The sequence below is a fragment of the Calonectris borealis genome, chromosome 16 (genome assembly GCF_964195595.1).
Source record: "Calonectris borealis chromosome 16, bCalBor7.hap1.2, whole genome shotgun sequence".
Lineage (NCBI taxonomy): Eukaryota > Metazoa > Chordata > Aves > Procellariiformes > Procellariidae > Calonectris > Calonectris borealis.
The window spans coordinates 7,410,921-7,437,548 of record NC_134327.1 but is presented as its reverse complement, the minus strand read 5'-3'; the positions used below and the strand labels follow the sequence as shown (position 1 = coordinate 7,437,548).

The window sequence follows — 26,628 nt, the reverse complement described above, 5'->3', positions numbered from 1 at the left end:
GTATATGAATGGAGAAGAGGGACACATTTTATTTGGAAATTTTAGCTTTACCTAATGCACACCAACCTGCAAACCAGAAAAGCAGAGGTAGGACAAGAAGGTAGTGTCTGAATACAGTATTTATCAGCAAAATGAACTCCCACAAAGCGAAGTTATTTTTACATTTTTTAGATTTTAAGCTTCTACCTTTGATTCAGGCCATGTTTCAGTAAAACTCTCAAGAGAGGTATGAAATGAAAGTGAGGAATGTAAAGCTATTAAATCTGTTTTGAATTAAAGCATTACTCTAAAACTTCCCTTTAGGCCGACAAGGGCAACACACGACTCAAGCAACTGAAAAGGCAGCTGGAGGAGGCTGAGGAAGAGTCTCAGCGTATCAACGCAAACCGCAGGAAGCTGCAGAGAGAGCTGGATGAGGCTACCGAGAGTAACGAAGCCCTGGGCCGTGAGGTTGCAGCACTGAAGAGCAAGCTCAGGTAGAGTGCCCTTGTTTGGGATAGCTGTTCCCACTCATTGACAGCCTTGAAATTTGGAACTAAACTAGAGAAGTGAAAAAAACAATCTGTTCAAGTAAAGAACAGACACTGATAATGCTGCAAAGTCACTCACTCCTTGTATTAGCTTGGCAGATACAACAAAAGGCCAAAGTCAGAAGGTGAAGCACATTTCATAGACTGCAGCAGTCTCAGGATTTCAGCTGTGAGATGAACAACTGTGATAACATGGCACAGTCCTTACTTTTTCCCTAGTCAAAATTCTTATTGCCTTAAATAGGAATAGAATTAGGCTTGGTTGCTTTTGAAAACACCCCTTATATAATGGCTGTATCTATTTGTACAGAAGCAGTCACAAAAGGGTAGAACTGCTTGTGCTTTTCACACTTTCACACATGCACAACTCGCACACGACAACCGCAAACAGTCTTGGACAACATCACAGGCAGCAAAAGGCAAAGCACATTATATGACTCTTATCCAAAAGTCTCTTTGGACTTCACCACAAAGGGATTCAGTGTCATCAGACCAAGGAAAAGATCAAAACGTCCCTTTGCATTTTCTTGTTAAAACTGACTGGGAGAAAGATAAAGCTGTGATTAGTCAGCTACATACCCGAGTTCTCCTGCACTCACTGGGTTTGAAAACATCAACTCACTGAAATAAAGAGGCTGACTTGAATTATAAGGAAATTGTTCTATCTGCATCATCACACCATAAAACTTTGCTTTCTACCTAAACCCAACAGTATTTCAGATGGAAGTAAAGCACCTGCCTAGTTGTGTTCTTGAAGCAGATTGCCAGTGTGTTTACCAGTAACATGCATGAACCTTCAGATGTGGATTTACTTCAAAGCGAAGAGTTAGTGATGTGGTAGCCTCTTCCATCAGCACCATCTTGGGTGGTGCATGCTCCTGGCTGCTTTACAAAGGAATGGCTGTGTCCAGCCCGTTTTACATAGAATAGCATAAGGCTCATTTTTGTTTTATCTAAATGTAATGTAATTGGCTGTAATGTACTTTGTTTAATTATTTAAAAGTAATCTACCTACCCCTGATCATGACCATGTGCTTAGTATAACTGCCCGGGACTCTTTATCTCTGTTTCAGAGGGACACAGGAACCTTCGCATGACTAAGCAGGTACCATGCCTTCAACTTTGCAGCTAGCTTGTGTTGCACAAATTTCCATATTCTTTGGCCCAAGTAAAAATTATGTGAGGTTTCTGCAAACTGTGAAGGCTTGGATATCTTGGAATTAAAGTGTTTTATCAAAAGAGACAAATATTACAATAATCTAGCTACCATCAGCTGTTCGTCAGGATACATCTTTCTTACAAGCAGGTTATGTACTGACATAGACTTACCAATGTTGCATTCTCACAAGCTCTACCAACAGAGGACCTAATCAAGTACTGACTTTTTCTGCATGAAAATTGTCTTTTTTGCACCTCATCTTTGTGCACAGCCACAAAGATTAAAATTTTTCAAATCAATTAGTTGATTTGATTGATTAGTAAAACTGACTAAAAGGACTAATGAATATGAAGCGTCACAGCATGTCATTAGAATTTCACAGTATTTCCTACGCGTACTGTAATGCTGACTCTAAGGTAAGATCCCATCTAACTCACCTGAGATTTGGGAAGATCTTACTTGCATGTGATTTATCACACTTACACCACACAATCACAGACAAAAGAGAGAATCTTGCCTTTCATTACATAGCACTTTGTGCCTGTATTGCTTACAAAGAGCCATTACTTAGGTTTTTAGAGCTATTTTGCAGACATTATGTTGCTTGTCCACTGTTATTGAAACACAAAGCACAGACACAGAAATTGATATTGACACTGTAACCTAGCACAGCATTATATTATACTTTATCACATTCTCTGGAGATAGGAATAATACCTGCTGGTGCAAAAATTAAAGAGCTATTGCCTTGTAATATTTGTATATCTTCTATTTTACATATGCCAGATTTTGCTGTGAATACAAATATTTAAAGATGATGTCTTGTCCTTGCATGTGCCTTTTAGTCAGCCTAATATTTCCAGTCAGACTGTTATTCAAGCACTACTCCAGTAGCACTTGTTCAAAGGTAGATTAAAAACAGAGATGCTAAGCAAACACTAATGCTTAAGGCTTGTCTCAACTATACGCATTATTCTAAAGGTACTAATGCGAATGACCACGTGAATATTATCAAACCCATAAACCTGTTTAAAAGGAACAGATAAACAGAAAGCGTTTATTCACAGGGCCAATACTAGTTTAAAGAAGTATTAAGTTTGTGCACATTGCAACAATTTATGTTAATAAGTGGTTAGTGTGTGATAGGGAGTTCACTTCTTTGTAGCCAAAACTGTACTGCACAATTTGGTTAGACTCTTGCTGTTACTCCTCACCAGTCCCATGTTCCCTTATAGCACTTCAGTGAATTACCGCAGCGTAACAAGAGTTATCTTGCAAATGACTTGTGAGCAATTGAGTCCAGAGAGCAGGAGTCCAAGGGGGTAAAGGTTCTTCCCAGTGAAGACTGAGATCTTTATTGACAAGAATTAATGAATTTACTGACCTAACTAGAACTTTCTTGTTAAACACCAATAACAAATATCTGCTATCATAAAATAGTAGACACTGCTGTTAGACTCTGTCAAGCACACACCAGTGTAGAAATTACATACCCTTGTGTTCAATACATGCCATCGGCACCAGAAAAACTAAGGTTAACTAACAGCAGATCTTAAATGAAGCTTTATTATCCAGCTAATTGCTTGCTCACACTGAAGTTTAAGGGCAGAATTGTGGAAAACAGACTACATGTCACATTTCCACCTTGGAAACACAGATTTGTGCCTCTGAAATAAGTTAGTCCAGTCAATGTTCTTACCTGCTTCCTTTTTACAGAAGATTGAACTTTGGTCATAAATAGCTGCTTCCGAAAGGACAACACCGGCTTAGTCTTTTGCAAGGACAAGACAAGCCTTTAAATATTTATGCATGATTGCTGTACCCAAAAGTGCAGTCTCGGATGTATTTAACACCAAATTAGTAATTTTGGCACAACATTCAGTGATCATGAATTTATGTTATTGCTTATGTCTGTGGTCTCAAGCCTTTACAAAGGTTTGCTTAATGAGGGGCAAGTGAGAGGCCATGTTACAAAACTTAAGCGTTTTGTAGCACAGTAGCAATGGAGGCCAAGAAGAGACAAACACATCTTCTGTCTCACTTGCTCACACCTCCCCAAAAAATTAACCTTGAGGACCAAAGTGTCCCTGCCTTGGGCTGTGGCTATGAAATATATGGGGATGGGAGGGAGATGGGAGAAGAAAAGGGGGCAAGATGGGAAAAAGCATTTTCTGTAAGCTCTTCTGCAAGACACTTGCACTGTTAAGTGTCAGCACCTGAGTTACAGTGCAGTTCCAAAGCAGCAATGGTCTCCTCTCTCCATTGGGGGAAGAGATTGGAGCTACTCACAACCTAGGATGCCATACGTGTCAAAGCACCTGTGGTGCTCTGGCCAACACAGCCTTTGCAGGGAGGGACTGTGGGCTCAAAAACGCCTGCTGACATCCACAGCACTGCTCCAGTCCCAGGTCTCATGGGCCTTCAGTAACTGGTGGGCTTATTCAGACTGCAGGTCAGAAATTCAAAGAAAGGTCAGGAAGCACAAGCTCGCTCTCTCCCTCCTTGCTCTTCTAAAGGGACAGGAAGGACACTCCCCTGCTGTTGTGGGTACGAGCAGCCCCCTTTCCCATTCCTTCCAAGCACAACTAATTGCACTCCCCACCGGGGAAACCAGTGAAATGAAGGGAACAGTAGGGGGGGACTGGGGCAGATGAGACTATTTAGAGGAGAACTTTAAGCACAAGAACAGGAATCCCATCACAGTTCCAAGCAACTGGGAGTCTCAACCTGTCCACAAGTTACTCTTATATGCTAAAGAAGAAAAAGTTGTATTAGAGATCCACAGCTCTTCGCTGTTCTGTACTTAAAAACATGAGCCCCACAGGTACTGCTACAAAACTTTTTGCTTATTTGTGAGGACTGCAAATGACCTAACACCTGATTTTACTTTTTTTTTTTCCTCTTACTGCAGGAGGGGAAATGAGCCAGCATCTTTTGCCCCACCCCGTAGATCTGGAGGCAGAAGAGTAATTGAGAATGCAACAGAAGGAGCTGATGAAGAAATGGATGCAAGAGATGGAGATTTCAATGGAACAAAAGCCAGTGAATAAACACGCTTAAAAATTTGCACTGCAGCAAGGGGAGGGAGGACGATATTTAGCACTGTATAAGTCTACTCTTAGTGTCAAGGTCACATACACCCACTCCTCTGACAATGATAAAAGCACAACTGCCTTGTCTCCAATGTATAGGTTGATGTTACCAAAGTAATCCAAAACTTATTTTACCATGAAGTATATTTGAAAAGGTGGGTTGTTGTTTTTTTTTTTTTTTAAACAGAGTAACTCACTTTGAGAATCTTCCAGAAAGCGAGTTCTAGAAGCTCAGATGATTTAAATCCCAGTGAACTATAGTTTACACAGGATTTGTGAGACTTTTGCAGGAAAAAAAAAAAGGCATTGGTCAGTTAATCTTTTCTTAAACTTTAATTTTGTCTTGAGTATTCAATTAATATAGGATTTTTTCCTGGTTACTACACCCCTGATGCACCATTCACAAAGTGGAAGTGCCTTTTTAATCACTTACTGAAAAATAAAATATCATTTGTTCAAATTAAGTCAAATGTTACAGTTTTATATGCACCATGGATGTGCTTACACACTAATAAAAGGCTATAAAACTATTCCAGTATTCTTGTGTACAGGTGTCACTTGTGTGCAATATAGGATGCTCAAAGGGAATGGGGCATGCAGTAGAGCTTCTTTACAACTCAAAAACGTTTTAGAAAAGGTCATCTGTAATCATTAGAACAAAAACCTTATTTTCTCCTAAGTAATTGCTTTTGAAGGAATTTTTAAAAGCATGTACACTAAGCTGAATGTAAAATGACATGAAGTTCTTGGGACAGATTTGGTTACCTCATGGACACACAGTGCTCCTAGAGGTCTCCTAGGATGTATCCAAGGGCGGACAGAGATGACACAGGACCTGCAGGAGACTTGCAGCATTCTGGTGCAGCAGCTGGAAAGCAGGCAGGGCCCTAAGTGTCTGTCTTTAGGCAACTGAACCCACCCTTGAAGTCTGTATGCGTAGGGATATTTCCAACTAAAGCCTCTAAGGCAGGCTCAAAACAATTAGAAACAGCAGCCCACACTGAACACAGTGATCCAAGCCAAACTATTCTGCATTAAAGGATCAGCATGCAGTTACTTTTTATTTTTGGAGCACTCCAACAGGACTGCAGCCTGCTCCTCGGAACTACCAGGACCTACCACAAATCCATGCAGCTCTAGTACTGTCGGATAGCAGCTACCTTTGTGGTCACACTGGGGCAGTAGAGAGCCACGCACAGCAAAGCCAGGTGTAGAATTACTCTGAACCGAGTACAGCGAGTTTACTCGATGTCTTGGATTGTACAGCAAGTGAACCTTAAGCAGTGTGACTACAGGGAGAGCAAGTCATGCAAAAACATTCACCTTGACAGCTAATGCAATCATCTTCTAAATCTAAGCATTGTTCCAGAAGGCACAGAGATCATGAACTGGTGATTCAGACTAGGCACTATTTAGCCAGCAGAATCGGAGCCCAAAGAATTCTGTCCACTCACCAAAGAGTAAAGGAAGAGTTTAAATAAGAATCCATTTAGAGCGAGTAAGATGACAAACTGCAGAGGAGGGGGCTTAGGAGCTATCAGATAAAACCCTTTCATTGCTTGATCAGCCATGCAGCCCAGCTCTGTAAACATGCTCAAGAGCTGGCTGTTAAGCACACAGCTTTTGAGCCTGCATGTGTGGGAACAAGGAGACCAAGGAAGTCAGACTTCATATGAAATGGTCTTAAGCACGAATGCTTGGTGCAGAACCAGCAAACTGAACATGGAGCCCTTCTAAAAGGAATTAATCTAAAAAATTCACATGCATGATGGTAGAGGTTGGTCTCTTGGTTAGAGTACTGCCCTATCACTTGAGAAACTCAGGTTCCAGCCCCCGCTCTGCAAAGCTTATGACAAAATAGGGAGTCAGAGTTTCTTTAGTAACACCACAGAAAGCATCCATCTGCAATAAGTTCCTCTCCCAAAAAAAGTTCTTCTCTGTACCATTACAGAGGTGACTGTTCTGGACTATATTATTTTGATAATTCTCAATAGCATATCCACCCATAGTCTGTCTGACTATTTCTGTAGCCACATTAATAATATATCTGTGAAATACAAAATACACAGCCACAATTTTCCAATTTTCTACCTTGTCTCAATCTGACTGCAAGCCAATTTGCTCATCAAGCAGGCAAATTCTGGCAAGGTAAGGAAAATGCAACTTGTCTTGACTGATCCAGGCTACACAGTCCACTGAACCATAGTCCATGTGTCAGCACAACTAACCAAGCAGACCACGCACATCCGCTCCTTATGGGTAAGAAAAGAGTGTCAACACCCTGTGTGAGAGGAGAGGATAGAAATCATGTTAAAACAGCCAGAGTTCAAGATTTTAAGAGAGAGCAATGCCAATACTAAGCACTGTAAATCCCAGAGGCATCTTTAGCTATGGCAATATTTACATTCCTTAGAGTAGCAAACCATGAGAAGAAAGAGATGCAGGAAAATCTTTGCATATGATTCAGCAAAACAAACAGTGTCTCTTTTCAGCTTCATTGATCAGAAACAGATGAGAAACTGGCAGCAAACATCTGTGCATAAACCACAGTGGCAACTTGCAAAAAAACTCAAAATGAATCAACAACTAGCATTCAAAATAAGCTTTATTCTGCTCCTCGGTTAAGCCAACTTTGTAGATGGCCTGAATAATGGGAGTGATCTGTGGTTATTTCCTATTCCAGAGAAATAGATGCATCAGTGGCTGTTTTCACAGCATTTTCTTAAAAAATGAAACAAAACAACCCAAACCCATTTATGCATTCTTTTGTGAAGTAAGCTTCCCCCACCCCCCGCAAAAACCATAAAAATTGTTTAGTCATGATTATTTTTGCAAGTACAGGCTTCCATAAGGTACATTAATACTGTGAGTGAACCTACTCCATTTAAAAAAAAAAAAAAGTAGTAATATTCTATAGGGCAAAACAAACTGATTTAAAAACAATTATCTACTCATATACACTTGTCTAGCATAAAGGACTTTTAAGGTTAAAAAACTTTTCTAAATTAGTAACAGCTGAAAGCATATATTCTCATATAAAAAATAAAACAAGAAAAAAAAATCACTAATACTCAAGGCACATTAATAAGGGAGGTTTGGAAAGCAGTAAAAGCCACCTATTAAGATGTTAGAACTAGGAACTTAATCAGGTCTCTTGCTTCCTACAACAGCCAGGCTTTATGGGCCACAACACGGCAAAAAAAGATGTCCATACGCTAAGCCAGTCCAAAGTCTCCTACCTTTCTCTGGGATCTCATGAGTACTCTAGGCACGAGGCATTCCTCACCTTTAACCACGACCTGTTCTTAATGGCAAATCATTGCTTACAAAACCACTATAGAGGCAGGTTTTTGTGTAGCAAGATTCTGACCAGCAAACATCCAACAAAGATGAGCAGCTTCCCCGCAGAAAAACACCTTTCTCCACATAAAAACACTCCTCTAATTCGGGTGACTGCAGCACACAACACCCATGATAGAAAGCCAGCACAACCAGAATTTAAGCCAGAACACCATGGTGCTGTATTAACACTAGAAGCCAAAGCCTGAGGAGCTGCATAGGGAATACTGTCTCTGTTGTAGGTAGAGGGACAATGGCTTTGACTGGCAGTGTCAAAAGAAGCAACTTTCAAGGAGCTATTTACAGCAACTGATGTAGGAAGCAATTCGAAGTCTTGCACTGCTAGGCAGCATTGCTTTACCACACTACTCACAGAACTCGGCCGAGAGGCCAGACTGGGCAAGGCCACAGGAGGCCATTGCCAGTTGCAGCTTCTTGTTCAGTTCTCACCTACCCTGAGACTGCTGCCTGATTGCTCATTGATATTCTCTTTAAAACTAGAGTTTAAAATTTTTTTTTTTCCCTTTTCCAAAGCCAGCCAGGCTTTTCATAGCAGCATCTTGACAACACTTTGCGAGGGATGGCTCATTGGTCCCGGAATATTTGAAGGCCGTGTTCCAAACTCCAGGCGTTTCACTAACCTGCAAATACAAAATAGAAGTTGGTGCATTTCTTGCTCAGTTTTACCATCTTCAGATTAACTCGTCACTTCCAGAGTACACCACTCAGCTTGAGAAATCAACAGATAGAAGAATATCACTCTGAGCCAGTTACTTAACTGGGCTAAGTTTCCACTCTAACACAAGGCTCCATTTCCCCCTCAGTACTGAGAAGCTATCTTTTACAGGTGTTGGAATTTCAGTTCTAGCATTACAGCAGTAGATTATGCATTCTAGCATTACAGCTGCACTAATATGTAAATGTATGGCCCTTGAGGCTTTCTTGTAGCAGCTTTCATGAGGTTTCTCTCCAGGCTGGGGTAGCAAGTACAATGTGGAGCGCTCCTTCCACAACACAACAACTTTGGGCACTGGGTAACAGGACAAACCAGTATTCCCAGCGCAAGGGTCTAGCTGAATAATTGTCTGGAACAAACTGTACTATAGGCACTTAATTTACAGAGAATCTAAAGAATGTGCAGTACAGGATTGGCAGGGTTTAAGCAGACATTGAACTGCAATTTGCGATAACCTTGCTGATTTTTCTTCATTTGTTTAAAGAAAGACAACCAGTTCAAGTGTTAAGACAAATTTATAATTTGAGTCAGGTAACTTCCTGTCAACGGCTCTTTGGAAACACAACTTAGCAACCATAAAGTATTCGGACTGAGTGAACCCATTATTTGCCTTTCTTCCAGTTCTCCCATAAATGAGAATCTTAACTGTGATAAGGGAAGTCCCCATGCCGTAATGTTCCTGAGACATCACTTGTACAAGAACATAAAGCATAAACCAAATTGAGCCAATAAGCAAGACCTCCTCTGTTGTACTTTGTCCCATTTAAACACTGGGTTTATAATAAAATACACGTATTACATTTGCTTTGAATTTGTGGTTTTCAAAACTTGATTCCAGCTAGTCTTCGAATTTCAGCAGCTAGTGATTCCAAATTTTAAACTAATCTGAAACATTCAAATCATAATCCCGAATAATTAAATTTCACATCTTTTGAAAAGAAATCTGTCCTACCAAAACAAAGACTTAAGAGTAAATAGAACAGTACCACTCATTAAGTTCTAACACCAACAGTTCTCACTAAGACACAACAGCAGAGAACAGCACTCACCCTGTATCACATAGCGGCTGATGAGGACTCAGGCGTGTTTCAAGGACATCTCTGTTCATGTACATGGACACCGTGGTTCTGTTTGGAGACTGGTCATACACAAAGTTTCGGCAAGATGCAAGTTTGGACTCCAAAGCCTAATGTAAATACAGATGAGGCAAGTGTCAGATATCACCCTTCTCTTTCACAAGATGGCATTGTGGCACACCAAAATGGCATTAATAGTGTCTGGGGTTTTTTTTGTTGTTTCTTTTAGAATGAGTTGTCTAGTAGAGGAACCTGCTAGACCCCAGTGCCACATGAGTTCTGATTTTTTGAAGAGATGAAGGCAGTCATCTCTCTAAAGCTGAATCTCTGTTTCTGTAGGGGAGGTTAAGGAGCTGATGCTGTTCACCAGCAGGAACACAAAATCTTCAGCTTCCTCAGAGATTTTGACATCTATCTTACCGGCATCACTTTTTAGATTACTAAATGTTCATTTGAACTATCTGCTCCCCTAGACAGATATTAGTTTGTATGTGCTAGGTGGTACACCCAAGGGAACTGAGCCACAGATACCCTATTCTCCACCACATGCTCCCATCCTAGATCACTCCACCTTTGTCGCTGGGTTACTCTTCAGCTGTACCAGTACTGCAGCTCAGCCCATCAAAGTCATACAAACGCTTGTGCCCACACAGCACTGGGGCATAAGGGAGAAAACAGAAGGAAGTCATGGTATAACTTTTCCAGCATCAGCACTATCTTAAATGTCAAACTACAGCTTAACATGACATTAGGCCTTGCTCAAAAGACTATTGGACTCTTAAGGCAAACTTCACCACAAGCGCTCTGGACAGTAGGCACCAGCCTGCTTTCTTGTCTACCTTTCGCAGGAACAGATCCCTTCTTAATTTACTCATGCAGGTTTATTCTTTCTGCACATGCGCTTTCAGAAGTTTGTAGAGGAAGATCTTATCCCCATGTGGATAAGATCTCAGAAAAGCAGAGCAGGGCCCATCTTTATTTGGGGATAGGTCAGAAAAGTACAAAGTCCAGACCGAATTTCAAGGCCACGCTTAGCCAAGCTGGGGGCAAGATACTCTTTCCAGTCTCCCCTGAGCAGCAGCACAAATAGTGCTGGCTGCAGTTTCAGACAGCTCTACCTTTCCAAGAGCATTTGCTAGCAGGTAATCACTCACCCCTACTTTTCGCAGCAAGTCTCCCACAATGTTAAGTGCAGATATTCTTGCCGCAGGTGTGAGAGGAGTTGCACCGTAACTGTCCTCAAGACCTGCAGGCCAGGTTAAAGAAGGATACATCAGTCATTAAAAAAACAAAACAAAAACAAAACCACTGACACTGGAAGTCAGAAGACAGCCTGACATACAGAGCAGAGGAAACATCAGTATCTTCACCTTTTTGTGTCTCACCTCCAGATCTTTCATATCCATTAGCAATATGAAGCACTGTCTCCCTGACGCAGCTCAAGTTACACTGTCCTAAGCTAAAGTCTCTAGATGTGCTGTGGCTTGGGTTTCTAGAGATCTGTTCTACCAGCCTACTCTGCATCTCTGTTGCTGCAGTGGGACCAGGGGGATGTGTCCTCAGAGAGGACCATCATCTCTCATTTTACTACAAATCTCAAAATCCTCTCACTTTTACAGAAACATTAATTCCTCCACACAAAACAATAATTTTAGATTAAGCACACTAAAGCCCACAATCAAACTTTGTTAGTGCTCAGAGCTATAATATCAAATTATCAGAATGTGACAGTAAAACTCCCTGCATTTATGCATACACATGAACACAGTTACACAAATTTCTGGCTTTTTAAGTAAGAAGATGGGAGAGTTAGTGTTAGTAATATTTAAATAATCAGTGCTCACAAAAAATAAGTAACTGATATTATTGACATGAAAGCAGAGATATAGCCATTTAGTACAGACAGCTAGGATGACTTGTCAGTGTCCTGCTGTTCCAGAGTAAAAAGAAAGCCTCTCTCAAAGAGCACCTACTCTCACAGAGAAGCCAATTCAAGTAACATGAGTGTGACACTAAAGATCACACTGAAGTTTTTAAAATCCTTCCCCTAAGTTAGCTCAACATCTCTAGGCCAGTTGTAAACTAATAGTAAAGTCCCAACAGCTCATCTTGTCCCTCACAATTATTATTACTGGACAGTTCAAGTCAAATGGAAATGAACAGCCCATGAATAAACCCCAAAAATCAGAGTCTATGAATACTGAGACCATGGTGACTGGATTTAGGTGTATTTAACTGAAACACTCAACTCTGCTCCCTTCTTCTCATTCCTCCTTTAGCCAGAAACTATAGTAAAAACAAGAGCATCAAATCGTATTTCTGTGCTGGTTCCCTGTCAGTCACCTCTCCTAAATGTCGCAGGGGTGGGTATGTTGATGTTGGGTGCCCGGTGCATCGAGGGAGTTGAAGGCACAGATAAGGATGCTTGAACTGCAGTGTCTGTTCTTTCTGTTTCCAGGGTAGTTCGCATCGGTGTTTTGGGTTTCTCCTGTTTCTGCTGCACTGCAAGCTCTTGTCGTAGATCTATGAAGGAAGCAACACAAAGCAAGCCTTTGGAGTATGTATCCACCAAGATAAAAAAGGGTGAGAAAGTTTATTTTGCTCAAACGATTGTTCCTCTTGTGGAGGTAAAGTCACATCCTTGTAAAGATTACTCCAGGCATATGTTCAAAATCCCGAGGATCACTAAAGGCTTTTCTAGGATTGTGGCTCAAGATGTTTTTGTAGTATTAGTTCAGTTGCTATTATCTGGCTTTAATTTTCATACCCTTTCAACAGGGCTCCCTTCGAGGCAGGAAATTAACTCCTTTCCAAATGCTACAGGCTGGTAAGCAGAGACACATCAAGACTGAGGCTAGGCAACTTGGCACACTTTGGCTACATTCCAGCTCCCTGCCAGGTTGAGATCCTACCTACTGTACCCTTTTCTCTTCTACCCTGGTTTCCACATGAAGGAAGCGTGAGCTGAGGCCAGGTGGAAGCCACACCACTATCTAGCCAAGGGATAGAGCACTTCTGTCCACAGCCTGGCTGTAGCTTATGGAAACCACTCAGAAACTGAGCAGAATTAAAAATAGAAGGTGTTTTTCCAGCTCTCTCTTCTCACCCAGCCTCATTGACAGATATCAAGAAGCTAGCACCTTATTCAAAGGTAACTAGAAGTTAGTCACAGCCTTCCTGTTTTACTGCCGCATCAGTGTTTCGTTGACTCCACTTTTCATAGACCAGGAAACAATGAGATTAATGGTTATTAAAGCTGACCTTCATGGGTTGCAGGAAGCCAGATCAGCACATGCCCCAACTGGACTGGCTCTTCTTAACCCCTTAAGGCCCTGAAGCATAACCACAGATTAGGAGAAGGCTGGAACAGCTTCTGTGAGCTGTTCTGGAACAAGGTTAGGAGTTCAACGTGTGTGTGGGAACAGTCTTGAAGCTTCCTCATTTGCTTCCACATTTCAGATAGCAGATTTAAAATATGCAACTTAAAAGCCAAGCTCTAAGATATATGGAGAGGGCTGAACAGCTACAAGCCAGGAGGGGAGAAAGGGAATGATACAAATAATTTCTGTCTAACCTCTAGCTTCATCTTTCAGGCGCTGCACAGACTCCAGAAGGTTTTCCTTCTCATCCAGCTCACTCTCCAGAAAAGCATTTCTTTCAATAGCCTGGTTTAAACGCTGTTCAAAATCCTCCAGAGACATTATAGTGGCTCTGAAAAAGAGTGCACAAGATGTCACTACCAGATCCTTCAAGCACATAGAGGAACTCCCTCTCTCACAAGAAAAGGGATAATGTTGCATTTGTGTGGTTTGCTTCCTTTTATTATTATTTTTTATTTTAGCTTGTAAGATATGAAAGAGTGCCGTGGGGGGAGTGGAAGGGAAAAAAATCTATCGCATTTCCCATCTGCCACAAACCTCTTCACCACAATCATCACCTAAGTGATTAGTTCAGAATGGCAGTGCTAACGAGCACAGCATCACAAACAGCTCAGCTCAGTGACATCATGCTCACAGGACAGAACAGAGGTGGAAAAAGAGAACGCAGAAGATGGGTCACCTTTTTGCTCTTTCCAAGTCATCATTTGCTTGCTCAAGTTCTCGAATGTATTTCTGAAGTTGATCTTTAATAGCTTTTGTCTGTGCCAAGTCATCTTCCAGCGCAGAGATTTGCCTGTATCCTTCTGAATGCTGCATTTCTATCTTTTCCTAATCAAAGGCAAATCAAACAGCGTATCAGTGACTTAGCAATGCACATTCTCCTTCTTGTCTGAGCCCCTTTAAAGGCAGAGGCAAATGCTGTGAAGTTTTTTGAGAAACATCACCTTACATATGGTAAAATGCCAACAAAGCCAGTTGCTCACATACTTCTGGGCTGCCAGCAGACAAGAGCCCTTCCTGTCACTCCTTCTCAAACAATGGTGCTGGGGAGCAGTTCCCAACCTCCACAGCACAGGGCCATTCCTTGCTCTCCCAGACAGCGAGGCTTAGCATAATTTCTGAGTCCCAAGAGCTTTAGCAACACGCAAAGCAGGATGCAAGAGAAGCCACTTATTTTCAACTCTAATAAAAAGTCAAGCAGTACTTCAGAGCCTAAATAACAAGAAAAAAAATATATGCAAGCGTGACACTGCTACATACTGCTGTGGAACCAGCAGGATTCTCCACTGCCCCTGTGGTTTTATTAGCCCAAAGCAGGTTCAGAGTTCTAGATCACAAAACATTTCAGGTGCAGTTATGCAACGTGCTTTGGATGTGAACCTAAAACAAACTCTGTCTCCCTTTACAGCATGTACACAAGGGTACATTTAAGAGAGGCACAGGCAGGGAGGAAGGGTTAGCTTCTCCATCAAATATCTCTCTCCTGCTATTACTGCTATATGTGGAGTTAGCTCCACATCATGTGACAGGGAAAGTTTCAGAGCACACCATCTACTGCAATGCTTTACACTCCGTCACCGTGCTATCAGATCACTTCAACATGCCAGAGATTTTTTTGAAACTCCAAGATTGCTGTATAAGTAGCATTCCTTAAGTGCTTTCTCCATCCAGAATTTAAGTACAACACACTTGAAGTCACTAAAAACAAATCCATGCACTGGAATTTGAAAACAATGGCATGACTATCAGTCATGCATGCCATCAGTCTAGCATGACTGATAATTTGAAGACAGCTATTTTAGCACATGAAATGCATAGACAAGGAGGAGGGAAAGAGATACCCATTCTGAATTAAGGAATTCTTATTTGATTATAGTGTAGTGACACTGCCATAATTCTGGATCTCTGAAGCATAGTTACATGCTGAACTTAAGAGCCCCCAAGCTCTAACAGGCAGATTACTTTCAACTAGCTTTTTAGGACTCTCTAAACAAACCCTCCAAAGTATTATTTCCATTTATTTTTAGGTAATGTGAACTCTGGTGTCTGAGAGGGGAGCAAGCACACACACTAGGCTGGTAAGCACAAAGCACAAGCTGTGTGGGCCTGGCAAAGTTCACTAGTGTTGACCCAGATGCAGACACCAACTCCTGATGGGCTCAGTTAACACTGCTGCTCAATAGCTTCACGAATTTAATGCTTTGCTCTTGAATTGATTCAGATAAAAGACCAGAACTGCAAGGTTTGAGTCTTTGTTTTTAGCCAATTGTAATAAACTATCAGCTGATCTGGCCATCAATGGAGTCTCTGTTCCTTCACTGCAGGCTGTTACTGCAGTTTTCAGGCTGCATGAATAGCCAATTGTTAAAAGGTTTGTTTCAAGCAGAATATGTTTTAATAAAGTTATCTACTGTGAACAATAATTCAAGATTTTCTAAAATTTGTTTACCCTCCACTTTTTGAGGTTCTATGTTGTTTCCTACTATTTTCATTCTTGACTGCTTTGGCTGGTTCATTGTTCCCTCCTCTCATCCTAGCCCCTCTAGAGAAAGAAAATAGTCCACACCCTCCTCAATTAGTGAGCTGCAGGTTTTATTTTTGTCAAACTTATGCCTTCTCCATAAACCCATCAGCTTCCATGGGTTTATGTGGCTACATGGAACAGCAGACCAATACTCCATACAATGCAGAGCATTTCATACTGCTAAGGCGCTAATACAAGAAGAACAAAGATCAGTGCAACATAACAAATACAATGAAACAAGCCTTGGAGGTTTTGCTATCAAAAAGTAGGGTGGCGGAGGGGAGGAGAATCACTAAGTTGGTGCCAGAGGGGCAGGACATCTGCCTGGAACGGAAGCGTATTTCCTTAAGACAGTAATTTGGACAACAGTTTAGACAAAAGGCATTGCAAACCTGGATTAATCCGGCGATTAATCACTTACACAAATACCTTCACTCCCATTAGCTCATTATTGCATCCAATTGAGTAGAAGAAGTGTAATTAAATTAATCTCTGCTTCCACAGATATTGACCTAGCCCTACAAAATACAGCGTGGTGTTTCCCGGGTGACTATACCTCACTTTTAAGCAAAAGGCCAACATGATCAAACTTTAAAAAGGCACACCAATTTCAGTGACAATTTTTTTTCAAGTTTAAGAAAACTTACCAGTATTTCCTAAACCTGTCAGCCAGCACAGGGGACTAGCAGCGTCTTTAATGAGACTGAAATGAGGCAGACTCATCACTTTTCATACTCTATTTAGCTTCATTATTTCTTAAGTCACTCTGGTAAGATGTTCCATCTCAGTAAATTCATATCCCTTATGTTTTATAATTATGGAAGTTAATGCTTTTCAGCTGGTTCTTAGTTTCACAGAAGGCTAACCAAGTGTAAAGAGGGTAAATTATTTTTCCCCAAGTAAGACAGATTCAGTAACAAAACCAGGACTGAAACTGTTTTACGCTGCCCAGTTCTATGTGTTACCCAGCGGCTGCTGCTTCCCAGCTTATCTGGAATGCCAGATAATAAATAAACAACTATGTAAAAAGGGTTTAAAACTACTGAGTTTTCTTATGTAATGCAAGAACACAGCTGGAATGTTTGTATTTTGATTGTTCTGCAATACTATCTGTGTCTGCGCAGTGCAGACAGCAGGAAAGCTGCAAACAAAAGCACTAAGTATATGAAAGAAGGAATAGAACAGCAGCTCTGTTATGTTCATGTTTACTCTCCACTCTACTGCAAACAATTTTCTCCCTTCTCAAATCTGTCCTGACACATAGCCGCAACTTGCAAACAGGGGTTCAGGAACATTACCAAGGTATCCAGCACCCTCAAAGCAGACAACAGATTGATATTTCTTAATTTTTCAAGACTTTCTTTTTTGCAGTTTTCTGTTCAATTTCTCTGTAATGCTGAAGGTCCCCGTCCACAAGGGCAAGCTGAATCTGCACATGCCTGTCTCATTCACCTTTGCACTTAGGATGTACGGATACTACATGCATCATCCACTCTTACCTTCACTGACTCCAGTTCCATTCGCAGACGATTGTTTTCTGACAGAAGGTCTCTGTTTCTGGACTCTGTTTGCTGCAGCTGAGTCTCCAGTTCAGCTTCATACTCTCGACTCCCTTCTTGGAATTCACGCAATTCCTCCTGTGTATTTTCAGCACTAGAGAGCAATTCCAGCAACAGCACTCATCATAATGAACAAAGAAAAAAAATATCTCTTGTATACTCAAAGTAAAAAAAAAAATACTGCCCCTTAACATAAAAGGCTTTATGCCCTTCTCCAACATACATATTCAACAGGAAGAGAGGACCATATGCAAATTTGTCCCACTCAAGCATGGAAAGCCACCCCATAGCAAATTGGTAAACAAATAAAAAAGCCCAAATAAATAGAAAAATCCCAAAGTCTGTCTTCACACTATAGATGATGAGGACACGTGGAGTCTCTTTAGCTTGTACATTGTCCACTGCCATCTGCATATTTAATCTGTTATTCAATTATTTATTTGGAAATATGTACAAAGCCATTTGCAATTAACAATAAAAAATGAAAAAAAGAGGAAGATGGAAGGAAAGATGTTCTTATATTCTTATATAACAATTCTATTGAAATAATCTTCCAGCAAGCTAAACAAGCAGCACTGAAAGGTCTAAACACCTCGTCTAAGAAAGGACCGACCAATATCAGCATCTAAAAAGTTTGGATTTTTTTCACCCTTTACTGCATTTAGAGCAACATACTGAGCAAAGTATGTCCATTCTCAGCCAGGGATCCTCCTTCATCTACGTGCTGTCAAAGCATTCTTGATGCACACAGAGAGATAAAGAGTGAACAGCAGCATCTCTCTGTATGCAATGGCCCGGATCACCCACCCCCAACAAGCTTCCGCAGTGAGTTATGTTTACCCAGGCTGCCCACAGACTGCAGTCAGAGGCACAATTTCAGCACACACAGTCCTACTCAAACCGGGACCAAGAGCAGGGACCAAAACCAGCAGCACCACAGCAGCACAGATTCACTGCTCAAATAAGCATAAAGGACTCTGGGCTGCTGTAGTTTATGCAGAAGCATTGCTATTGCTACCACTCAAGATAGCTGAATCACCTTGAATGTACTTCCCTATGTGGTGCTATCTACGTCTTCACATGCAGTGTTTACGCACTCTATCAAACAACTTAGAGGAATGAAGCCACTGCCTTACCACTGCTTGTATTTCATAGCCAGCTCTTTCCAGTATCTGGTTTCCTCTTCCACTGAGCTGAAGTGATGTCCTTCCGAGTCTTCCATGATAAGTCCTCAAAGTTTAAAACTCCTGTTTCATTTCCCCCCCCTGGAAAATTAAAGGATCAAGCATAAGAGCTAATGCAGTGATATACCTCAGTACTTTTTGCAGCTCAGCAGTGCACCCCTCCTCCCAGGAAGTCACTGCACACTTGGAGACCAAACTAAAGACCAGCCTTGACAAGGCTCCGCTGGATATACCATAAATGTGAAAGACTCACTACCGAGTAATCAGGTCCCTTTCCCCAGTTCTCCCAAGGCTGCTGCATGCTTACACCACACCCCCAGCAGTGAGCACCTTCCCCACTCTCTGACTACATAGCACAGGGCACCAAACCTCAAACTTTAGCCGCAGCTGTGCCAACACACACAGAACACAAGTGAAAGAGAAGACATCTCAGGCACAGCTTCAGCTCCAAAACCAGTCCAATTAGGGTCAATTTCAACAACCCCAACGACACTTACCCTGAAATTAAAGAGAAACTTCAAAAAGACACAGAGAAGGTACTCAAGATGCTAATTTCCTGCATTAACATTTCCAGGAACACCTAAGCTTTTTGTCGACATAACTGCTGGACATGTGAAAAATTTCTTGCTAGGTCAACATAGACAAAACTACCTGTCTTTAAATCTGAAATATCATAATCCATATATGGCTGAGAGCCACAATATACCTGGATACCTCAGAGAGCCATGGGAGAAGGGAGCTCCAGAAATTCTCAGAGAAGTGAGGATAAAAACTCCACAGAGGCTTTGGTAGCATACCACCTGGCTGGACTAGGTATGCAGATAGATTGCAGCAACCCAGTGAGCAATCCAGACCATCCAGCTGTCCCTGTGCCAGCATAAACCCAGTCACAGGACTTAGTCCCAAATGGGAACAACACATGAAAGAACCACAGGGGAATCAAGAACCCTAAGTTGGTCACTCCCACTTGAAGACTTAAGTATCTAGACACCACAATTAAATAAATGCCCTCTGATGTGCATGATGCACTCTAATAAACAGGTAACTAGCAAATATCATTTTATAGGAGTTAGTCTTGACAATGGAGAAACATCAGAGCTAATGCTCTGGATAACCTGCCCATGTGCAACCCTGGGTGAGGCAAAGATTCCACATAGACATTATCAATTTAACAGAAACCCAAATAGATCAAGGACAATAAATAAAGGTGGAGCTGAACAATTCATGACAATGGCAGTTGTCAGAAAACTGTATCCCTGAAATTTAATGACTGAGGAAACACAGTCGTTCTACCAAATTTCAGCTCCAGATCTACTGAGAAAAACATTTCCTAGAGGTAATCCTGATGGAATAAAGAAGAAAAAATTAGCCAAAGCCTTCAAAGATCATTTAGACATCAGTTCTGCCTTCTACTCTTCTTCTTTATGATACTTAGGAAATGCTGGAGTAGACCTTCTGAGCAGCATGTCATAGCTAAAGAAAATGTGCATCCACTGCACATCTATTGAACTCAATGGAAAACATTATTCATAACCTGTGTTCGGACTGTCCTCTCCAGAAAATCACCTGGTTTAAACAGGATTAACAGCCATCTATCTGGTAACTCTACTGAGACAAACATAAGTAGTTCTTACCTCTACTAAGACAACAGTATCAAGTACTCAGAGTAGTCTGGGGATCTAAAGCCCAATTCTTACACACCCAAGCAGTGCTGCAAGGCACAAGTCCTTTGCACAGCCTAGGCGACTTTCAGGAGATTATTGAGCAAAGAATAAGCAGCTGTCACAGCTAAGTGTGTCACAGCACACACCTCAATGCACAGTATCAGCTACACACTCACAGAAATTACACCGTTACTTAGAAGGGGAGCTGGCAGGTGAGAGGAAAAGTTACTAAGCTTTATTTTTTATAATTCTTGACACAAAATGTTAATTAGACAAAGCTACATGTCTTTCTTCTAACAAATAAAACCACTTCTTCCAGCAAGAAGTCTCAAGGCTGCTGCTCTTTGTATGTATTTACACAAGTATGCACTGGGGGAAAAAGAGAGGAAAAGGAGCATTAGTAAGGAGGAGTGATTTTCCAAATAGTACCCTTGCCCATTAAAAAGAAAATCACGACCAAGCATAATTAACATTCTTGACCTAGGATAGTTTACAACACATCTTCTCTACTATTTTTAAGCAAACTGAAAGTGCCTTTGATGTTAATGAGCGTGTCCTTATACTCAAGGCACTGTGTACACGCACACCAATCCTTACAGCACATTTGTAAAGAAAAAAAGTTTTCTCTTTTACAGATGAGGGACAGGGAGGGAGGGTCAGACACAAAGAAGTGATGCAGGTGCAATGAGAAACCAAGAAGGACCGGCATCCATTAGTGTGGTCAAACTACTCCAGAGAACAGCAAGCCAGAGTTTCCTTGAGATGGTTATTTCTCACCACTCAGAGAACAGGAAGTTTCTGTATTTCTTCAAGAACAGAGATTCCACCCAGGGTATGCCTGGTTTTGCTACACAAATTAAAATATACTTCAGAAGTCTCCAAAGAGGAATTCTTCTGACACAAGCAGTATAATAAATCCTATATTTGTGTTCAGACAGTCAACAAAAAGAAGTCAGACAAAATAAAGATGAAGGAGTGCAAGACATTTGGAACCAAAAGACACAGCTCTCACTGGCCTCAAAAGGTTGAATATGCTCATATGTTTTTACACTGCACTTTGGAAGGACTAAAAGAATGTACCAATTTGCATTTTTTAAGATTGTATGGTCACATACAAAAGAACTTTTCCTAACCAAGCTATAATATCTATAAGAGTTCCACAGAACCTTGATAACTTTCACAGAAGCATAAAGATGCCGTCCCTTTCGGTTTCTAAGTATGTCTTTGTAAACATGAGATTATGGACCCACTAAGGATGTTATCTGTTAAGAGCACACTCTGCTTCATGGTTACCATTACTAAATAGTACTTACAATTTAAAATTAATTGTTAAACTGCAAATACACGGAAGGACTGTGGACCTATACTTATTCTACAGAGATGACACAACATGGCAGAGATTGTTTCACTACTGTCCCATGCCACAGGCACAAGCTTTTTGTCCACAACACACAAGGAAGACCTATTAGGTTCCTTGTACACCTGCACTACATCTTAGCTTACAGGGATTTTCAAACTAACCAAAGATGCAAGGCACAAACTTAAACTGAAAAGAAAAATCCCAAGTTTTAGACAAAGTATTAAAGCTTTTTTTGATTTTCTGAAATTTGTTTAAAAAAAACAAAAACCACTCACATAAATCTTTCTAAACTGCCTGCAGAAAGGGTAGGGCTTTGACTTTTTGTTTTTTTCCCCTGCTTGATTCTTTAACAGCTCCCCTTGTTTTTCAACAGCTTGGAGACAGTATGCAAAATGCCTGGAAAGTAATTAATTAAAGCAATTAGGAACTTCTCATTGTCTAGGCTCACTACAAAAGGGGGGAGGGCAAGGGGGTGAAGGAGGTTTTAGCAATGTTTTGTTAAACATTGGCAAATGTGGAGACAACAAGGAGAGAAAGTCACAGTCTCTAGCAGGCACACATTGGCTGCACCTTATTTGGTTTTGAACACATGAAGCCAGAAGAGACATCTGGCCAGACTTCCTGCGTGCAAGCAGCCCAAGTGCTGGTCACAGACATTACAAAACCTCTACATCATACAGGAAGTGGAAGTGTTCATGGGTGGGGAACAGAATTCTGCAAGGAGAAAAATACCTCAGCATAAACGTTGCAGGAAACAATTTCATACAAGTGAGAGCAGAATTGCAAAATTCTTAAGGAAGAAAACATTAAGAAAAGCCACACATTAAATTATTGAAGGAACTTCAATTTGGGGATCAGAGTCCGAGTTCACCAAATTCATGAGGACCTCAACTTAGATCCTGTTTCAGTCATAGAATAAAGGACTCAAAACAATCCTGCATACCAAATACTTCTTTTTTAAAAAACAAAACAACACAACATTTTAGCTTGGTGAACAATGTTGGCCTATCTTTGTAGCAATGCCTGATGGTTTGAGTCAGAGCAATTCATATTGTAATAAAAAACTAAAAGTAAAACAGTACCATAAATACTACTGAATTATCCATGGCAGAGATGACGAAGCTCCTATTAGACATTTTTTTCCTAACTCTTAACCAAAACAAAAACCCCTTTTGCTCCTGAAAAGTTGCATTCCCATCCTATGAAAATTACATTTTCTTAAAAGAGTCCCCTTGCAAGGGTCTTCTGTAACATAAGGGCCTATTTTCTTTTGTTTAAGCAATACAAAAGAAAATCACCACAAGAGAGAAAGAAAAGGAAGAGGTCATCAGAGTGCCAGGACTATTACAGAATCCCACAGTCAGCACTGAAAAGAGTTATCATCTTCTCAGGGTCTTCCCTACCAAAAGGCTTAATTCAGCAAAGCCCTCATCTTTTCAGATACCAGCCCAGCTCCAATACTTTCGAGTTTCCAGTAATTCCCAAGGAAACTCCGCGAAGTCTTCTCTCTTGAAATGCCTGACCTTGATGCATCCAGCTGCAAGCCAAGAGGTCAGCTAGGCAGCGCTCTGGGGCTTCCCATTCCCATTCGCAGCACGAAGCCGGGAGGGAGCTAAGCCAGCAGGCACGGTTCCCACGCTCCCTTCCCCTCCCCACCAGCAGCCGCGGGAGCAACTCCAGAAGCAGAAGGAGATTCAGGTTGGCAAAGAAGGATGCGGGAAGCCGCGGGCAGGCAGGGTCCCAGCTCCGTCTCCCCTTGCCTCCCCCGACCCCTTACCCAGTTACTACCGCAGGACGAGGGACACCAGGAGGGGTTGCGCCGCACCGAAACCGCCCTTCCCTCCTCTACACGCGGCAAGGGCGGTCCGCCAGAGCGGCAAGCCCCAGAGCGCTGCCTGCCCTCCCGCCAGCCTGCCGGGCGGCGCAGGTCAGCCCCGCTCTCTCACCGCCGCCGAGACCGCGGAGCTCCGCGCCGGCAGCGGCCGCTCTCCCCAGCCCGGCCCCATGCGGCCACCCCATTGGCTGCCGCTCACGTGCCGCGGGGGGCTCCACCAATCAGCGCCGCCAAAACGCGCCTGCTGGAAGGATTGGAAACTTTGGTTACTTTCAAAAGGCGCTTGGGGGCGGTGGCCGGTGCCCGCCCCGCCCCGCCCCTTCCCTCCGGTCCCCTCCGGTCCCCTCCCCGCCCCTCCCGTCCCGTCCCTCCGCTGCCGGCCCCAGCCTCAGCCACGGCCCCCACAGCAGGGACCGACGACCCGCCCTCGGCTTCGTGCGCTGTGCAGGCTCACGCTCAGCCCTGGTACGCGTGAACCACGCTAAACCCTTTCATCAGTGTTTTATGAGCTACAGTGGGCACGAGGGCCTGCATCTTCTAAGATGTTAAGGCATAAATCAGCATTTGCCACCGTGCTGTAATTTTAAATACACGTTTTCCCTTGAAATGTTCTAAAAAAGGAAAAGCTTTCCATCAAATACTATTTTTTTTAATTCCAAAGGGCTCTTCTGAAAGAGCAAGCAGTGAGACAGCGACCGTAACTATTTAATGCCAGTGCAATGCTTTTAGACTCAAGTCCCCTTTTCACAACCAAGGAACAGGCTTCTGCGTCACTGAAGCCCATGTCGCAAGGACAAAGCAGTCTATGAAATATTAGCCACTTGCACTCATCTACATCTCAGCATGATGTCATCATTCCAGAAAACAAGCCACAAGCATCCGCAGGGGGAACAAGCTTCCCACAGACAATGGGACAGAGCTGCAGCTCAAAGCAGGCAATAAATTACATGCCATGCCCTCACCACGCAGGATCAATATGAAGGGGACTGAGGTATGCAGAGGCTTTCTCAAGCACCCTAGGTGTGTTCCTACCCAACAGTGTACACAAACACTTGGTCATTAGGCGTGTCTGGCATTTGTTTCCTGAGTCAAAACAAAAACACAAATTATCACAGATGTGTAGATACACTCCAGCCCACATAGGTATGGCCATATGTCACTGAGTATCACTTCACACCCCTGCAGCACCTTTTACAAACTGCTGGGTGATAGGCACCCGCACGCAGGGGCCCTGATCCCAGTTTCATTTACTTCTGTGATGCAAAACCAGGCCTGGAGCAGAGTCTGATCCTGAAAAGACTTAACTGTCTAAATTGGGAATGTGCCTCTCCCAAAGACTTTGTAGGACAAGGCTGGGACTGTAACAAAGAGGATGGATGCTTTTCTGTAAGAATATTCCGCTAAGAGAAATCTATCCACAGCTAAGATAACTTTAACTGAAAAGGGTGAGCAAAACAATTATACTTTCAGGTCAGGCACTCAGCAAAATAATTATATTTTGAGGTCAGATGTTCAGCAGAAGTAAATGGAGACAAACTATTATACAAGTATGAATAGAAAACTAAATTAGGTATTTAAAAAATTGGGTTAATAGCAATTTGCAGTTCTGTCATTACTCAAGAATGCTTTTATCATTGGATAAGTTACAGAAAATAAACCACATACTATCGTAGTATGTCCCCAGTAATTAAAAAATTTATACATTGTTCGCAAGTTTGGGACAAAGGACATTTTCAACCCTTTGAACAAATCTTTGAGGATAGTGTGAGTACACAGATGGTATCAAAGGTACACCTGAGTATTTTTAATAGTTCTCATCTTGAAATACTTGTAAAACACAGCAAAAATTCTCAGATTTCAGAGGAAGCTGTTTAGCCTCTCATCCAATTCCGAAACCGTGTAACAGCACCCTAACAAATGCCAGAGGCTCAGAAGCACTATACTGTACACAAGCAATAAATGTTTAAAAAAAGGTTACTATAATTAGTATCACTGCCTTGCTTGCAAGAAGAATGAGAACATTTGTCAGTTTTAAAATTAGCGTAGAAGAAGTAATTTTATGAATTTATTTTTAGTTTGCCGATTAATAATTAATAAACAGCAGATTTTTGTGGTGCTAGGGTTCATGTGCTGGTTATTTTAATGAGAATGCCACACTGATTCTTCCATGAAAGCTAAGTGGGCAAAAATGTATACACTTTAAGTTCTGGTCAGGTTGCAACACCTTATCTTTTGGCAATAAGCTTCTTATGGGAAAAAAGATTTGCTTTGCTGCAAGAATTAAATAATTCACCACAGAACCACTGACTCCATGGATGGAACAGGAACTGATCATCAATTGTCATTACAAACTACTGAACTACTTTTTTTAACAAGATGTGACAAACGTGTGTATTAGAATATCGTATGGAAATATTGCTATCACTGAAGAGCAGGAATTTAACATCAATGAAACCTATTTCTGTCTCTTTAAAGATGTTATATAATTCTCTGCAGTCTGTATAAATAAAATTGGATTTGCATATGCTTAAGCAAGAAACAGATTCTCACTACTTTAAAACCCTTCTGATATCTTGAACTGACAAATTTCTGATGAAACTGTCAAATGCTCAATAATACCACTGGCTTGTTAAGCAAAGCAAAACATCACACCACTCAAGGCCTTGATACACAGCAGCATTACACCCTGAGTGAACCATGGCAGCAGGGGCGAGACTGGATGTAGATATGAGTATTGCCACTAAGACGACTTAATCTTGCTGGTGGCTGCAACCCATTAGGCAAAGGTGAAGGTAAAATGACAACTTAGCCTAATACCATGACGTCACTTATGATCAAAAGATACTGAGCCACCAAAAAGTGGACCCTCACTCTGCTCTGTCAGTAACCCCCCTCCTTGAGAGGCTCAGCTACCTGCATGCCACGGAGCAAGCCCAGCCTGGATGATACGGATTTGCTGCATGACTTTGGCCCAGGCTTCTGAGGGAACTGTTAAATTGTGAGACAGAGCTGTGTCTGTAAAAAGACAAGAAAAGTAAAATTACAAAGAGAGGCAAGGGTTGTTGAGACAAGGACTATTAGTAGCGCATGGATTCAAGAGGAAAAATATCAGTGTGGAATGTTATAAAACCCTAAAGTGAATAAAACCCTGTTATCTTCAGCGGGTTGCCAGTGTCACCCACATCAACAGA

The 26,628-nt window shown here is 41.8% G+C and overlaps 2 protein-coding genes across 3 annotated transcripts in view; one reads left to right on the top strand and one right to left on the bottom strand.

The window, feature by feature from the left end:
* MYH11 (myosin heavy chain 11) overlaps nt 1-5,319 on the top strand; it is a 63,833-nt gene extending 58,514 nt beyond the window's left edge. Inside the window, exons 41-42 of the mRNA XM_075165070.1 lie at nt 304-476; nt 4,601-5,319. Of these exons, the coding sequence (XP_075021171.1) occupies nt 304-476; nt 4,601-4,739 (312 nt within the window). The 3' untranslated portion in view covers nt 4,740-5,319. The remainder of the gene's footprint in view (nt 1-303; nt 477-4,600) is intronic.
* Nucleotides 5,320-7,368: 2,049 nt separating this feature from the next.
* On the bottom strand, nt 7,369-23,627 carry NDE1 (nudE neurodevelopment protein 1). 2 transcript variants are annotated; one of them, XM_075165091.1, is made up of 9 exons: nt 23,550-23,627; nt 18,532-18,660; nt 17,336-17,489; nt 13,992-14,140; nt 13,507-13,643; nt 12,276-12,455; nt 11,087-11,178; nt 9,906-10,042; nt 7,369-8,761 (listed from the first exon to the last, which is right to left on the bottom strand). In XM_075165091.1, exons 2-9 carry the CDS (start codon nt 18,615-18,617, stop codon nt 8,668-8,670), a joined length of 1,029 nt encoding a protein of 342 aa, XP_075021192.1. In that variant the 5' UTR covers nt 18,618-18,660; nt 23,550-23,627; the 3' UTR covers nt 7,369-8,667. The 2 variants fall into 2 exon arrangements, with proteins under 2 accessions (XP_075021192.1, XP_075021191.1); XM_075165090.1 differs by having other exon boundaries at nt 23,381-23,602.
* Nucleotides 23,628-26,628: the final 3,001 nt, after the last annotated feature.

Bases quoted from the DNA above. Each gene is read 5' to 3' on its own strand.
- NDE1 (XM_075165091.1), bottom strand. From the start codon at position 18,617: ATGGAAGACTCGGAAGGACATCACTTCAGCTCAGTGGAAGAGGAAACC. The intron at 17,490-18,531 runs GTAAGGCAGTGG...ATTGCTCTCTAG, and splicing joins GCTATGAAATACAAGCAGTG to TGCTGAAAATACACAGGAGG. The intron at 10,043-11,086 runs GTGAGTGATTAC...TATTTACATTAG, and splicing joins ACTTGCTGCGAAAAGTAGGG to GCTTTGGAGTCCAAACTTGC.